The sequence below is a fragment of the Oncorhynchus clarkii genome, chromosome 10 (assembly GCF_045791955.1).
Source record: "Oncorhynchus clarkii lewisi isolate Uvic-CL-2024 chromosome 10, UVic_Ocla_1.0, whole genome shotgun sequence".
Taxonomy (NCBI): Eukaryota; Metazoa; Chordata; class Actinopteri; order Salmoniformes; family Salmonidae; genus Oncorhynchus; species Oncorhynchus clarkii.
Genome location: NC_092156.1, coordinates 53,073,961 through 53,091,707, shown reverse-complemented (window position 1 = coordinate 53,091,707; position 17,747 = coordinate 53,073,961). Strand labels below are relative to the sequence as shown.

The window sequence follows — 17,747 nt, the reverse complement described above, 5'->3', positions numbered from 1 at the left end:
CTGGTATGCATGCGACTTTGAAGACTTTAACTTAGCTTGCCAACTTTTAAACATTGTGATGTTATTAATGGTGTGGTGAGGATTTGCTTCATAGCCTGACCTGTAGCCTATGATGCGTTTTGAAGAGCCGGAAGCGCGCGCGTCTCCATTTAACAGAATGTCAATGTGACCTACAGCGCAGAAGTAGGTCATATGTGCTGATTATGGCCTTCTTTGTAATTATCATTAATTGTCAATGGAATTGTATTTTTCATATCTTCAGGCCTGTTCCTGCTAACAACGTTGGCTATTTAGGACAAGCTTTCACCCCTGGAACGAAAGTATTCCTCCGTTTTGTATGCATTAGGCCAAAACCTTCAGCCAAACATGTTACAGTAGCTTCGTCGTTTTGACCATTTCTAACCTGTTGTTCCAGCTTTGAAAACAGACTCATATTCTTGCATTTCTCACACACAGGAAAGCATGTTTGATCGTTGCTTGGATACAACCGAATATAGTCTCTTGCAGAACATTATGTAGCTTGTGACTTAACCAACACAATAGTAACCTATGTCAACAAAACATAAGCCCTGTAATTAAATGTACAAAAGGACCTGGAGTTGCTGCCATAGACCCGCGTGCGCCCACACCATTCACTCTCCACTTGGTTGCTGAGACAGTAACATTCGAATTCAATCAAGCTCTATTTTATTGGTATTTCTGGATGGCAAAACACAATAATTCTGTTTGCACAACAATAATGCATCAATAATGTACCTAAAATACTAATGTTTTGAATCAAAGAGATGTTAACGTACACACATATTAAGTTATAGCCTACTTGCTGTCTATAGTCTGTACTGTGTGGGAAGAATATAGCCTACTATTTTACTATAGAGTTTTCCTATTCTTACAACCCTGATTACCGAGTTAATTATAAACTATCTGCCCCAAAACCATTGCTTTGCCCTTTCACCTGTGACAAATAATAATGTAGGTGAATGCCAGCAGAATCCTATTGATAACTAATAAGCTAATGAGTCTGTGTGGTTATAGAAGCCCACCTTATTTCAAATTCCAAGCACAACGTTAATAGCCTATACATGCTCCTCGTGTCAGCATTTCCATGAGACCTATAGCTGCAGCGTGGAGATCAAGAGATCCTGCACGAATAGGTCATGTGTGCGCGCAGGGGGCGTCAATGTCTACCGATAATTAGCCGACAAATGCGTCGCTCCGTGCTCGACGTGCATAGGAGCTTGACTTGTGCCCTGTTGGAATGGGACCAAATCCTACGCGCACGTGCCCGCACATTGCAATAGGCTAACTGCGCAAATTACGCAAATGGATGGTGGGATTTATTATCACTATATGACTACAGTTATGCAATGAGTAATGCGAGTAATGCTCTCACATTTCCCTGGTTTTGCTGCACATCAATTTTAGCAGTTGTTTGCAGGCTGCATAGCAACTGCGATCAGTGCATTGCATTTTGACAGGCAGCAATAAATATAATAGGCTATTGAAACCCACTCAAATAACTTTAAATGGGACGAATGCTATAGGCCTACTTTAAAACAAGTATAATTAAGGTTGCATGTAGGATACATTTCCCACAGTTCGGAAAATGTGTTGTTTAAAAAGTTACAAATAAAAACCTTACATTGATGACTTTTTGGAAATCCAACCAGTTTTCCACGTTGATTCAACTTCATCACATTGCATTTTTTTGTAGAAATGACATGTAAACAACGTTGATTCAACCAGTTTTTGCGCAGTGGGGTATTTCAGCTGTGAGGCTATCAATTTGTCAAGTTGCACACATAAAAATACCACATAAAGCCAAGAACAACACCATTGTTCTTTGAGTTGACAACTCCACCCCACCATTTACCACCGCAATAAATACACTTTGGTGGAGAGGGCTGGAGTGCTTTCTGTTGTCTGTAGCAACCGCGCACCTATAGCCTATTCTGCAAAACCAACTCGAGTTGGAGACGAGGCACAAAAAGTTAACCTTTGCCGTCGTACGCAGTGAAGGAACTTCAGCATAGAGTAGCATAAGCTATCGAGGAAGCATTAATAACGAATATAGTTCAATAGGACTATTTTATGCTATCATCACCATGTGACGTTTGCGACCGTTTTTATCCTGGAGTATGACAGATACAATGTCTAGACTGTCCTCGGTTGCTTCTCTTCGACTACCAGTCATTCAGCACCCGTTATCAAGACTCATAGACCCAGAAACCCTCTCTCTCAGAGGCTACTCCAGAGATTACGCTGGGAGTGACGAAGTTGTACCGCCGCTGTTGCGGGATGGGGACCTCGACTTTGTTTTCCGAGGTCAAAACACAAGAAGGGCCACAGGTTATCCTTATGACAAGGCTCCGCCGAAGCAGAGAAGTTTCACCCTGGTCTCGCAGCCAATCCCCGAAGGAGTCGAAGTCTCAGTAGCCCTTGATCCGGTTAAACCACGGCTGCCCATCTTTGGTGAGTAGCCTATTGCAACGTGATCTCTAGCTAAACGAATAATAGGATGGAGAAATACTGCGCAACAAAGTTGAATAGTCTCTCTCTCTCTCTCTCTCTCTCTCTCTCTCTCTCTCACACACACACACACATACACACGAATTCCTTTCAGTACCATAAGCAGCACCAGAACAGTTTCTCTGGTCCAAAACTCCATGTGGTGGCGCCCTTCTACAAAAAAATGTGCGACGTTTGGCCAGATGCTTCTGCTATTGGAGTTGGTAATTGTTGATTATATTGGGAGGAATTTATTTTAAAAAAAAAAGTGGATATGGTGGAAAAAGTACTCCGTTTTCATACTTGAGTAAAAGTAAAGATACCTTAATAGAAAATAACTAAAGTAAAAGTGAAAGTCACCCAGTAAAATACAACTTGAGTAAAAGTCTAAAAGTATTTGGTTTTAAACAAACTTAAGTATCAAAAGTAAATTGATTTGATGAAATGTACATAAGCATCAAAAGTACAAGTACAATTATTAACCATTTCAAATTCCTTATATTAAGCAAACCAGATGGCACAATTATATATATTTACTGATAGCCAGGGACACACCCAACACTCAGACATAATTTACAAACTGCCAGATCAGAGGCAGTAGGGATGACCAGAGATGTTCTCTTGATAAGTTTGGGTATTGGACCATTTTCCTGTCAAAATGTATGTACTTTTGGGGGTCAGGGAAAATGTATGGAGTAAAAAGTACATGATTTTATTTAGGAATGTAGTGAAGTAAAAGTAAAAGTTGGCAAAAATCTAAATAGCTAAGTAAAGTACAGATACCCCAAAAAACAACTTAAGTAGTGCTTTAAAGTATTTTTACTTAAGTACTTTTTACACCACTAGATATGATAGACTACTAGGTCTAGTCTCTTCGAATATGGCAAATGTAATGTAGAACTCAATGTCTAGTGTTATTACAAATTCCATGAACTGCTTGATTGCAGGGTTGGGATAAAGTTCCAATTCAATAATAGGAAGAAAGGGCAACTATTTTTAATAACTTCTCAATAAACTGAAAGGAAAAGTAGAATATATTCATAAATTCAAATTACTTCCTGAACTGACTTCAAAATGGCAGATTTTTTACACCTATCCCATCAGATCGACTAGCCTAAATGCAATCCACAATGACTTTGTGACTGTGTGCACTAAACTGGAGAATGCCGATACCCAGAAATAATTACAATTAATGTGTTAAAATTAGGACTGGTGAACTGCAATGCAATTAAACAGAGTTTGCACTTATCAGGAGTGGTCATGATCCTGGTATGCTGTGAATGTGGTTGTGCTTTGGATAGGTCAGCGGGTGGCACCAGAGAGCAGGGGGAGCCGAGTCACCAGCCTAACCAGTACCATTAAAACCAGCATCACCAGTCAAACCAGTACCATCAGCCAAACCAATACCAGCAGAACCAGTATCCTTACCAGAACTACTACCGCAGCCTCCTGCCCTGAGGCCCAGCTCAGGATCCAAGTGGACCAGGTACTGTCCCTCCCTCTTTCCGCCTCTCTCCTTTCATCCGTTTTTGGTCTCTTTTTCCCTCTTTTCACTACATTTCACTCCATCTGACATCTCCTATTCAACTTCTCTCCATTTTTCAAGGGTGCTTATTCCTGTTCAACACTCAATGGAATTCTTGATTTAGGTCTAAGTCTGACCATTTGATCCATATTATATATTCCAAGACCACAGACAGCTTCTTAGCTATGAGCTCGACAACAGCAGGATTGTGCAGGAAGTCAGACAGTGTTGCTCTCCTTCCACATCAAAGTCAGTCTCGTTCTTAGTTTAAATAACAGACACAGATATGATGTGGAGTTGGGGTCCGGAGTAACGAAAGGGGGTTCAGTGGGGTCCTTGAACCATGCTGAGGGAAAACCCATAGGTACCCAGAGAACCTCATCCCCATTGGTCAAGAATGGTTAAGAGGTAGAGAGGTAGAGATTAGCATTTTGAGTGTGAGTGTGTTGTGGCTGAAATCTGCAGATGTCAGACGGGAATAGCTGACCAGGTTTAGCCCTGTCTAGAACCAATTGTTTTTCTTTATTTTTACTATTTTCTACATTGTAGAATAATAGTGAAGACTAAGCACAAATGCGCCCACGCAGGCATGCAAGTGCGCGCACACACACACACCAAGGCAAACATAAAAATGCACAGACAGTCGGGGATACTGCCTGTCAAAAGGGATCCACAACAGTTATCTTAATACCCAAACCCCCTCCCTTGCTCTTCCTTAGATCAGAAGAAGTCCCCTAATAATAGAGACGATGAACGTCAGTCAAAGTCCTAACCTACCAGCAGGAAGGGCTAGCCTACCTATGACATCAGCATAGTTCCTAGTGGATGTCACTTAGCTTCCTCTGTTTTGTTGGATGTGAGATGTTGAGTCATTATTGTTTTGACATGGTCAAAGCTGTCAAAATGAATTTTGATGAAATGTTTCATGTTCTGATGGTTGATTGGTGTATTGAATGAACTAACAAAATGAATGAACAACTGACCAAATTAATTAACAAATGAATGCACTGAATAGACTGAGTGAGCTATAGTCACTGCATTGATATCTTTGTGTTCTACCTCCAGCTTGAGCACGAGCTAAGGCAGAACATTCAGTTGTTAGGACACTTGAACCTTCAACGAATGTTCAAGAACAACCATCCGGAGGGAAAAGCACTGGCCAACAGGTTAAGCTTTGACTAACACGAGCACGCACGCACGCGTACACACACACACACACACACACACACACACATACACACACACACATACACACACACACACACACACACACACACACACACACACACACACACACACACACACACACACACACACACACACACACACACACACACACACTTAAAAAAAATGATATTACCTACACAAGATCTTCTCCCTATACATTAACACCTATAAAAACACAGCTACAGGATGTCCTTTATCCTATATGGTTTATTGATCCCTCCCCTCTCTCTTGTCTATGCTCACAGAGATGTGTTGCTGATGATCCTCACCAAGTTTCTGGGCCGATTCATCACACTGCAGCAGTACAGCCAGTTGCTGCTCCGGTTAGTACATCAACCAATTTTTATAAATATCACATTTTAGTAGTATAGTGCATTCAAATGCATTTGTTGCAAAGTGCTGGGTAAAGGAGTCAGCGAGGTTGACAGTATAAAGAAAAAACATAATAGAAGTCTTAACTCTTTAGGGCGGCAGGTAGCCTAGCGGGTAGAGTGTTGGGGCAGTAACTGAAAGGTCGCTGGTTCGAATACACAAACTGACACGGTGGGAAATCTGTTGATGTGCCCTTTAGAAAGGCACTTAACACTAATTTGCTCCCTTACAGAAAGAAAGAATAAACTCCTACTATGGCTGACCGTTTGAAACGACACATTTCACTGTACCTATCTGGTAGTACCAGTCAAAAGTTTGAACACACCTACTCATTCAAGTGTTTTTCTTTATTTTGATTATTTTCTACATGGTAGAATAATAGTGAAGACATCATAACTATGAAATAACACATATGGAAACATGTAGTAACCAAAGAAGTGTTTAACAAATCAAAACATATACAATTATCTGTTCTTGCCATAATATGGACTTGGTCTTTTACCAAATAGGGCATTTATTTTAAATTGCATTTATTTGTTCTGCAATTTCTGAAGCTGGCAACTCGAATGAACTTGTCCTCTGCAGCAGAAGTAACTCTAGGTCTTCCTTTCCTGTGGTTTATGGTTTTTGCGACTGCACTTGAAGAAACTTTCAAAGTTCTTGAAATGTTCCGGATTGACTGACCTTCATGTCTCAAAGTAATGATGGATTGTCGTTTCTCTTTGCTTATTTTAACTGTTCTTGACATAATTTGGACTTGGTCTTTTACCAATTAGGTCTATCTTCTGTATACCACCCCTACCTTGTCACAACACAACTGATTGGCTCAAATGCATTAAGAAGGGAATAAATTCCACATATTAACTGTTAACAAGGCACACCTGTTAATTTAAATGCATTCCAGGTGACTATCTCATGAAGCTGGTTGACAGAATGCCAAGAGTGTGCAAGGCTGTCATCAAGGCAAAGGGCGAAGAAGAATTTGAAGAATCTCAAATCTCAAATATATTTTGATTTGTTTAACACTTTTTTGGTTACTACATGATTCAATATGTGTTATTTCATAGTTTTGATGTCTTTACTATTATTCTATGTAGAAAATAGTAAACATTTAAAAAATAACTTGAATGAGTAGGTGTGTCCAAACTTTTGACTGGTACTGTATATATATATATATATATATATATATATATATATATATATATATATATATATATATTTGTTTTGTCTAGCACACTCCTTTTCTAAAATCTGACTGTGTGTGAATGTTTGGTTTGATTCACTGAAACAAAACATGAACTAGCCTACAATGAACTTGCCATGTGTAATAGAGTCATCTAAAAACAAAACCAATGAACCTGGGTTGGGGTCAATTCAATTTCAACTAAATTCAAAAACTCAAAACTCCTCATAGAAAACCATGAATAATTCTTACATTTGATCAAATCTAAAATAATCTCAATTCATCCCTGCAGTTAACTCCATCACTGGACTAACCCATACAGTAAAACATAACATTTTTGAATCCTCCAGACTGCATTTGTCGAAGAAGGCAGCCATTAGCTTTGAGGAGCTGTGGGAGGCCATAAGAGAGTCTGGAGCAGGTGGACCAGCCACTTGGTTTAACCCCACCCAGGATCCGAGCACAGCCCCTCCCCTTTCTCCAGCTAAAGTCACAGCCTCCCAGACCCTATCCCTATTGCGGGGACAGGCCCAGAACAGGTAAGTCTGGATTGAGGACACCCATCCCCTAAGTATTGTGAAACGATGCCGGATTCAAAACTTTGAATTTTCCAATTTAAATGATTATCCAAAATTCTTGCAACCAATATAATGTTATATATATGGGGGGATACAACCATCCCAGCTCTGAAGATTTTGTTGCGAAGAAACAGAATCATTAGAATATTTGTTTTGGTACTGTCCATATGTAGCTTGTTTTTGGTTGCAGGTTCAGGAATGGCGGAAGAATTGCAACATTTACCTGACGCTAACTCTGCAAAAAGCAATGCTGGGGGATTTGAAAAGTCATAGTCAATCGATCAACAATATAATAATACGTTTAACAAAACATTTGATCTTTAATTTACAATCTGTAGAAGCTATGAGAATAGAAAGGTAAAATGTATATAGTATGTAAAAGATGGAAGTAGAAGCCTAACTGTTGTTGTCCATTAGTTTACTCCATTAATGGGAGGGATGGCAGGGTTAGGAGAACATAATAAAGGAAAATGTATAAATACATTTTATATTCTAAAATTGTGTTTTTTCCCTAACCAATCTAAACACAATGCCCATAATAACTTAGCGAAAACAGGTTTTAAGAAAAAACTGAAAAACTTTATTTACATAAGTATTCAAACCCTTTGCCACGAGACTCGAAATTGAGCTCAGGTGCATCCTGTTTCCATTGATCATCCTTGAGATGTTTCCACAACTTGATTGGAGTCCACCTGAGGTAAATTCATTAGATTGGACATGATTTGGAAAGGCACACACCTGTCTATATAAGTTCTCACAGTTGACAGGGCATGTCAGAGCAGAAACCAAGCCATGAGGTCGAAGGAATTGTCCGTAGAGCTCCGAGACAGGATTGTGTCGAGGCACAGATCTGGGGAAAGGTACCAAAAAATGTCTGCAGCATTGAAGGTCCCCAAGAACACAGTGGCTGCCATCATTCTTAAATGGAAGAAGTTTGGAACCACCAAGACTCTTCCTAGAGCTGGCTTTCCGGCCGAACTGAGCAATTGGGGAAGAAGGGCCGTGGTCAGGGAGGTGACCAAGAACCCGATGATCACTCTGACAGAGCTCCAGAGTTCCTCTGTGGAGGAGGGACAACCTTCCAGAAGGACAACCATCTCTGCATCACTCCACCAATCAGGCATTTATATAATATATATAGTATAATGGCCCGACAGAAGCCACTCCTCAGTAAAAGGCACATGACGGCCTCTTGGAGTTTGCCAAAATGCACCTAAAGGACTCTCAGACCATGAGAAACAAGATTCTCTGGCCTGATGAAACCAAGATTGAACTCTTTGGCCTGAATGCCAAGCATCTAGAGGAAAGCAGGCACCGCTCATCACCTGGCCAATACCATCTCTACGGTGAAGCATGGTGGTGGCAGCATCATGCTGTGGGATGTTTTTCAGTGCAGGGACTAGAAGACTAGTCAGGATTGAGGGAAAGATGAATGCTGCTCCACAGCGCTCAGGACCTCAAACTGGTGCGACACTCCACATCCAACCTGACAGATCTTGAGATGATTTGCAGAGAAGAATGAGAGAAATTCCCCAAATACAGGTGTGCCAAGCCTGTAGCGTCGTACCCAAGAAGACTTGAGGCTGTAATCGCTGCCAAAGGTATTTCAACTAAGTACTGAGTAAACAGTCTGAATACTTATGTAAATGTCATATTTCAGTTTTTTTTATTTTATACATTTGCAAACATTTAAAAAATCTTGTATTTTGTCATTACGGGGTATTCTGTGTAGATTGATGAGGGGAAAAAACGATTTAATCAATTTTAGAATAAGGTTGTAACTTAACAAAATGTGGAAAAAGTCAAGGGTTCTGAATACTTTCCAAATGCACTGATATATATATATATATATGTGTATTTTGTTTTACAAAAAATATATATGGGGATTGGAAATTATGCAGACAATTACATTGATGGAAGCTACAATTTAAATGAAATGTTAAAGGTGAACTATCCCCCAATTTTTTTGTATAAATATTGTAAGTCATGCTATGGTTGTGCCGGGGTTGTACTTCAGACTTTAAGGAAAGTGTGTGTGTGTTATGGCTGAGATCTGCAAGTGTCAGACAGGTAGAGCGGATGGTTAAGTTAGCATCTCTATTGCCTTCCTGAGAGCTGAAGTACTGTCGCCCCCCAGCCTAGAAATGCCTTGACAATGCAGTGTCTAAATTCCAACATAGTGAAATCATGATATTGGTTGTGACAGATACTTGTACCACAACCCCAAAAACTACATTACTAGACCATCAGTTCTGAAATCTCTTGGTCAAAGAAGGCTAGGGATTGACTAACCCTGGAAAGATAACTCTAGACAAAAGGCAGGCTTAGGGTGAGTTAGCTACAAAGCTTTCGGGAAACTCACCCCCTGGATAGTTAGATTCAAACAATGCAGAGCCAAAATGGCCCTTTCTGTTTTAAGTTAATGCTGACGCAATTCTCCCGCTTTAGAGCAATCTCAGTTCAAACTTGGTAGGATGCTTTAAACACTGGGCACATTCATACTCCCTTTCTATCGACAGAGGAGCCCAAAACCACAGGACTCAGGGGAAAGGAGATTATTTAAGTATTTACCTCTTCTCTTTGGTGCCATTGTCGGGGTGTCAAATGGTGTGTGTGTGTGTGTATATGTGTGAGTGTGTGTGGGTGGGTGTGGGCGCATGCGCAAGAGACAGTTTGTCATCAGCAGCTCTCGACCGGGGAGGTATGTGTGTCTCCCCTGTCAGGGCAAACTGGCAAATCGGCTGTGGTGGACAGACAGACAAACACACAGACACACACATAAACACATTCCAGCGGAGGCTGAGAAGGCCTGAGAGCCACCAGTTCAGAAATCCCCGTGACCAATTAGGAAGACCTGGAGACTCCTAGTCAGTTGGAGCAAAGAGAAGGGGAGAGGGGGAGTGAGAGACAGGGGGTGGGTGGGAGAGGGAGAGAAAGAGGGAAGAGTGAGGGAAAGAGAGCAGGAGGGGATTGAAAGGGAGGGAATATAAGAGAAAGAGTGACCAAAAAAGAACAGCATGAAAAACGAGGCAGTCGTGTAAAGTAACTAAGTATTAACTAAGTACTACTTAAGTCGTTTTTGGGAATATGTGTACTCTACTTTACTATTTATATTTTTGACTACTTTTACTTTTACTCCACCAAATTAGAAACAAATATATGTAATTTTGCTCCCATACATTTTCCCTGACACCCGAAAGTACCAGTTACATATCAAATGCTCAGGCAGGACAGCAATATGGTCCAATTTAAAAACCTATCAATATAACATGTTGTCATCCCTACTGACTCTGATCTGGCCGACTCACTAAGCAGAAATAATGTGCTTGTAAATTATGTCTGAGTTTTGGAGTGTGCCCCTGGCTGTCCTTACATTTAAAAAACAAGAAAAATGTGTAGTCTGGTTTGCTTAATAAAATGAATTTTATTTTCTTTCACCTTTTACTTTTACTCAAGTATGACAATTGAGTACTTTTTCCACCACTGTACTTAATTAAGTACATTTAAAACCAGATACGTTTAGACTTTTACACAAGTAGTATTTTACTGTGTGACTTTCACACACTTTTACTTGAGTCATCTTTACTTGAGGTATCTTTACCTATATTGAAGAATGACAATTGAGTACGTTTTCCACTGAAAGGAGGAGAGAGAAAGTAAGAGGGTGGAGAGAAATGGAACTCAGGAATAGAGAGGAGTTAGAGGGACAGATAAAATGATGATAGCAAGAGAAAAGGGTGAGGGAGAGAAAGAAAAACTCAGGAAGAGAGAGGAGTGAGAAGCACAGAAAGGAGAGAGAGAGAGAGAGAAAAGAAAGAGAGAGGGAGGGAGAGTCAAATGGTTGTGAACTCTTTAATCCTGTTACCCCTTACTGATGTGTCTGATTGACAGGACTTTTTGCTCGCTTTCCATAAGGCGTTCACCCGCAGGCGTCCTAGTATTGTTATCTTTTGAAAACGTCTGTTAGTCAGTCACACTGGCAGCCACCCTGTGGACACTAGGCTACATTTATAAAGTAAGTAAAAGTAACTAGCCTTGCACAAGCCTAGGCATTTGTGAGAGCCAGAATGGCTCATTGGAAATGGAAACTATCTGTTTATGTAGCCTGAGGCAGCTTGATGTACAAGTACACCCCCTGGACAGGACACTAGTCTATCGCAGGGCCTTACGCCCAATCTATCTCCTTAACATTTACAAAGTATTAGTGTCAAATTTTCCAAAAATCAACTTTTTGGTCACCACCTATTGAAGTCTATGCAAGTCTAAAAAATGATTGAATATTTGGATATCACTACTTAATTGGAGTGACATTTGGAAAACAAAGAAGCAGTCTTTTTTAATAGAGATCATACTGTATATCTGCAATATGAAAATTACAGGCATCTCTCATCTTTTTAAGTGGGAGAACTTGCACAATTGGTGGCTGAATAAATACTTTTTTGCCCCACTGTATATGTATCTGAATGTCACAGAAACGTTTTCACTTTCCTAAGCTGAATGCTAGACCAAAGATAGCTAGACAAGAGCATTTGCTTACAGCTGACTGAAATGTAAATGATGTGGTTCTCCCCACCACAGGTTCCTGGAGGTCATAGAGTCACGTCCCACAGAGCTAGGCCTACAGAGGATCAGTTTGATTGTAGCTCCAGAGCTGAAGAGATGTCTTGCACAGTTGGGCCTCAACTTAGAGGACCGGGAGTTTGAGAAGCTTTGGAAGAAGTGTGTTTCCCCCCTCAAAATCTCTCTCTATATATGTATAAATAATTTATGAATAATACGATGTGGTACATAAGTAAAGTATGATGATTTTTGAAACGTTCAACATTATATACTGCATTTTCTGCATTTAAGTATGTGCATCAGAGTTGGAGTCAAATCAAATTTAAGTCAAAACAAATTTCCCTAAAAAAGCTGAAAAGGTGAAGCAATTTATTTAAAATGTTTAAAAATAAATATATACAATTAAAGTCAGGAGTTTACATACACCTTATCCAAATACATTTAAACTCAGTTTTCACAATTCCTGGCATTTAATCCTAGTAAAAATTCCCTGTCTTAGGTCAGTTAGGATCACCACTTTAATTTAAGAATGTAAAATGTCAGAATAATAGTAGAGAGAAGGTCAGGGCTTTGTGATGGCCACTCCAATACCTTGACTTTGTTGTCCTTAAGCCATTTTGCCACAACTTTGGAAGTATACTTGGGGTCATTGTCCATTTGGAAGACCCATTTGCGACCAAGCTTTAACTTCCTGACTGATGTCTTGAGATGTTGCTTCAATATATCCACATCATTTTCCTTCCTCATGATGCCATCTATTTTGTGAAGTGCACCAGTCCCTCCTGCAGCAAAGCACCCCACAACATGATGCTGCCACCCCCGTGCTTCACGGTTGGGATGGTGTTCTTCGGCTTGCAAGCCTCCCCCTTTTTCCTCCAAACATAATGATGGTCATTATGGCCAAACAGTTCTATTCTTGTTTCATCAGACTAGAGGACTTTTCTCAAAAAGTACGATCTTTGTCCCCATGTGCAAGTTGCAAACCGTAGTCTGGCTTTTTTATGGTGGTTTTGGAGAAGTGGCTTCTTCCTTGCTGAGCGGCCTTTCAGGTTGTGTAGATATAGGACTCGTTTACTGTGGATATAGATACTTTTGTACCTGTTTCCACCAGCATCTTCACAAGTTCCTTTGCTGTTGTTCTGGGATTGATTTGCACTTTTTGCACCAAAGTACATTAATCTCTAGGAGACAGAACGTGTCTCCTTTGTGAGCGCTATGACGGCTGCATGGTTCCATGGTGTTTATGCTTGCGTACTATTGTTTGTACAGATGTGGTACCTTCAGGCGTTCGGAAATTGCTCCCAAGGAAACAATTGTTGGAAAAATGACTTGTGTCATGCACAAAGTAGATGTCCTAACCGACTTGCCAAAATTATAGTTTGTTAAAAAGACATTTGTGGAGTGGTGGAAAAATTAGTTTTAATGTCTCCAACCTAAGTTTATGTAAACTTCCAACTTTAACTGTATATACAGTACCAGTCAAAAGTTTGGTCACACCTACTTATTCCAGGGTTTTTCTTTATTTGTACTTTTTCTACAGTGTAGAATATATATTTGAGATTCTTCAACGTAGCCACCCTTTGCCTTGATGACAGCTTTGCAGACTCAATTAACAGGTGTGCCATGTTAAAAGTTAATTTGTGGAATTTCTTTCCTTCTAATGCGTTTGAGTCAATCAGCTGTTTTGTGACAAGGTACTGAAGGGGTGGTATACATAAGATAGCGATTTGGTAAAATACCAAGTCCATATTATGGCAAGAACAGCTCAAAGAAGCAAAGAGAAACAAAAGTCCATCATTACTTTAAGACATGAAAGTCAGTCAATCCGGAACATTTCAAGAATTTTGAACGTTTCTTCAAGTGCAGTCGCTAAAACCACAAAGTGTTATGATGAAACTGGCTCACATGAGGACCATCACAGGAAAGGAAGACCTAGAGTTACCTCTGCTGCAGAGGATAAGTTCATTAGAGTTTCCATCTTCAGAAATTGCAGACCAAATAAATGCTTCATTGAGTTCAAGTAACAGACACCTCAACATCAACTGTTTAGAGGAGACTGCGTGAATGAGGTCTTCATGGTCGAATTGCTGCAAAGAAACACTATTAAAGGACACCAATAATAAGAAGAGACTTGATTGGGCCAAGAAACACGAGCAATGGACATTAGACCGGTGGAAATCTGTCCTTTGGTCTGATGAGTCCAAATTTGAGATTTTTGGTTCCAACCGCCGTGTCTTTGTGAGATGCAGAGTAGGTGAATGGATGATCGCCGCATGTGTGGTTCCCACCGTGAAGCATGGAGGAGGAGGTGTGATGGTGGGGGGTGCTTTGCTGGTGACACTGTTTGTGAGCGGCAGGGTAGCCTAGTGGTTAGAGCGTTGACCTAGTAACCGGAAGGTTGCAAGTTCAAACCCCCGAGCTGACAAAGTACAAATCTGTCGTTCTGCCCCTGAACAGGCAGTTAACCCACTGTTCCTAGGCCGTCATTGAAAATAAGAATTTGTTCTTAACTGACTTGCCTAGTTAAATAAAGGTAAAATATATATTTTTTTTTATTTAGAATTCAAGGCACACTTAACCAGCATGGCTAGCACAGCATTCTGCAGCGATACGCCATCCCATCTGGTTTGCGCTTAGTGGGACTATCATTTGTTTTTCAACAGGACAATGACCCAACACACCTTGAGGCTGTATAAGAGCTATTTAACCAAGAAGGAGATTGATGGAGTGCTGCATTAGATGACCTGGCCTCCATAATCACCCGACCTCAACCCAATTGAGAGGGTTTGGGATGAGTTGGACCGCAGAGTGAAGGAAAAGCAGCCAACAAGTGCTCAGAATATGTGCGAACTCCTTCAAGACTGTGGGAAAAGCTTTCCAGGTGAAGCTAGTTTCGATAATGCCAATAGTGTGCAAAGCTGTCATCAAGGCAAAGGATGGCTACTTTGAAGAATTTAAAGTCTAAACTATATTTTTATTTGTTTAACACTTTTTTGGTTACTACATGATTCAATATGTGTTATTTCATAGTTTTGATGTCTTCACAATTATTCTAAAATGTAGAGAATATTAAAAAATAAAGAAAAACCCTTGAATGAGTAGGTGTGTCCAAACTTTTGACTGGTACTGTATATATTCAAACCACTTCAAACATGTATATTGAGTGACTTCAATTCCAATGTTCACCATATTTATGTATGCATGTTCAGTATTTCCTTTATGTATTCATGTACTGTCTGTGTGCATTGTATGAGGAAAACTGTAGTGGTACACCTCATTGTATGATTTTAGAAAATATGTTGACGAACAGATTTGACAGCAAAGGACTTGGAGCCGTGAACGTGAGAGGTTTGCTAAGGAAACTTGGACTGAGCCAGATTAAGACCTCAGACACCAACGATAATAATGATCAAGTTTCATCTTCTATCAATGGTGAAGACACCAAAGGTAAGAACAAAGGAAAGACATTCTGCATATCTTCATATTCCATCAGAAACGGTATGAGTCAAAAGATGTGATGCTGTTCACCACATTTGGTAATGTCTCTTTGTTGTTACTTAAACTTCAGTATTTACTAAAGTTTTGACTCAAGTATTACGTTTTTACATATACTTAAAGATGCAGTCCGAGATCTTAAGCACAACAAATTCGTAACATATTTTACCAATTGAATTCATAACATATCATATGAATTGCACACACACACAAAAAAGTTTTTTTGCAGGAAGTAACATATCAGACGAAATCTGTCAACATTTCAGTGGGTTGAAGCATGGCTCTTGCAACACCAGGGTTGTGCCCTTGAATCCCGTAGTGTAACACACTTAATGTAGGTGTCCCTTTCATATGTTGCATGGATAGAAGCATCTGCTAAATGACCATGTTATCAATACTATTATCATACATTACATGCAGATTTCGTAACATATTTTACCAATTGAATTCATAACATATCATATGAATTGCACACACACACAAAAAAGTTTTTTTGCAGGAAGTAACATATCAGACGAAATCTGTCAACATTTCAGTGGGTTGAAGCATGGCTCTTGCAACACCAGGGTTGTGCCCTTGAATCCCGTAGTGTAACACACTTAATGTAGGTGTCCCTTTCATATGTTGCATGGATAGAAGCATCTGCTAAATGACCATGTTATCAATACTATTATCATACATTACATGCAGAGACAAGAACAGTTAGTGATTGCTGTGACCAATAGTTACCAATAGAGGGCACTGTAGTATCATACCAGTCAAAGGCACCTCCCTTATAAAATACTGCACAGTTCTACATCTTTAATCCATTCAAAGTTCACTAAATTAATATGTATAATTTTAAATGATTGATGATGGATGTTCTTCTAATCTGAGTACCCCATAACCCCTATGATATTGAAGCTGTTACTCTCCAAGGTATGACTGGGTTAATATGCAATCCACAGTTGGGAAATAATGGGAAATTTCTGCTGAAATTAAAGGTTTTCCACATGCAAACAAGCCTTATTGTCTTAAATAACTATTCATTAATAAATTAATAAATAATGTATTAGTTAAGTTTAGGTACATGTAAATTCTTCAAATTTCGAGGGCTATGTGTCTGTAGCTGAAATTATCATTGATGCGTGCCAGTGGGGAATTTTACAGTTTGCTCATAGATACTAAACCACTCTTTTTCCTTTACCCATCATGGCCTTATGCTTTCAGCCAGACCCAGGGCCCTGTCGAAGTCGGAGGAGGAGCGTGGGGTATCCATCACCATGGAGAAGTGGCTGAAGGACAAGTTTAGGGAGGGCGTCCAGAGAATGAAATCCCAGTTTGACCAACTGGATCCAGACCAGACCTGCAAGGTGAGTCTGTTGACAGCTAGGGATTGGAGACAGGTGAAGATTCAATATTGTTTCACTTTTAGTCAAACTATTGGCCTGGTATTGAACTGAAGAAAGAAATAAAGAAATTCAACGTATTGAAACTAGGTCTGTGTGTTTGCCGGGACATTTGTCTAGGTGGGCCTGGAGGAGTTTCTGCAGGTGTTGAAGACCTTTGGCCTGAATCTAAAGAGGGAGCATGTGGGCTTGTTTTTGGCTCGCTGTGGACTGGGACTCAACAAGACAGGTGTGATCCATTACCCAGAGTTCCTCCGCATGTTTCAGGACCGCAGCGAAGAAGGGGTCACACATAGGATCCTATCCAATCCACAACACAGGTCAGAGGTCACAGCCGGACAGTTACAATCCAATGGGCAAAACTGGTTGTGTCCTTGAAGTTCTTTTGTGACATTGTTGTCCAGTTGTAAACTGTTTTTATTCTATTTAACTAGGCAAGTCAGTTAAGAACAAATTCTTATTTACAATGACGGCCTACACCGGCCAAACCCGGACGACTGGGCCAGTTGTGCACCTCCCTATGGGTCTCCCAATCACAGCCGGTTGTCATACAGCCTGGATTCAAACCAGGGGGTCTGTAGTGACACCTATAGTTCTGAGATGCAGTGCCTTAGAGCACTGAGCCACTCGGGAGCCCCAATACTTCACGTACAGTCGTGGCCAAAAGTTTTGAGAATGACACAAATATATATTTTCACAAAGTATGCTGCCTCAGTTTGTATGATGGCAATTGGCATATACTCCAGAATGTTATGAGGAGTGATCAGATGAATTGCAATTAATTGCAAAGTCCCTCTTTGCCATGCAAATTAACTTAATCCCCCAAAAACATTTACACTACATTTCAGCCCTGCCACAATAGGACCAGCTGACATCATGTCAGTGATTCTCTCGTTAACACAGGTGTGAGT

At 40.2% G+C, this 17,747-nt stretch overlaps 1 protein-coding gene across 1 annotated transcript in view; it reads left to right on the top strand.

The window, feature by feature from the left end:
• The first annotated feature begins 1,577 nt into the window (after nt 1-1,577).
• Nucleotides 1,578-17,747, top strand: part of LOC139419645 (EF-hand calcium-binding domain-containing protein 6) — a 73,061-nt gene continuing 56,891 nt past the window's right edge. The window contains exons 1-9 of the mRNA XM_071169630.1: nt 1,578-2,472; nt 3,810-3,994; nt 5,099-5,199; nt 5,506-5,583; nt 7,166-7,354; nt 11,972-12,112; nt 15,264-15,400; nt 16,658-16,800; nt 16,957-17,156. Coding sequence (XP_071025731.1) covers nt 2,139-2,472; nt 3,810-3,994; nt 5,099-5,199; nt 5,506-5,583; nt 7,166-7,354; nt 11,972-12,112; nt 15,264-15,400; nt 16,658-16,800; nt 16,957-17,156 — 1,508 coding nt within the window. The 5' untranslated portion in view covers nt 1,578-2,138. The remainder of the gene's footprint in view (nt 2,473-3,809; nt 3,995-5,098; nt 5,200-5,505; nt 5,584-7,165; nt 7,355-11,971; nt 12,113-15,263; nt 15,401-16,657; nt 16,801-16,956; nt 17,157-17,747) is intronic.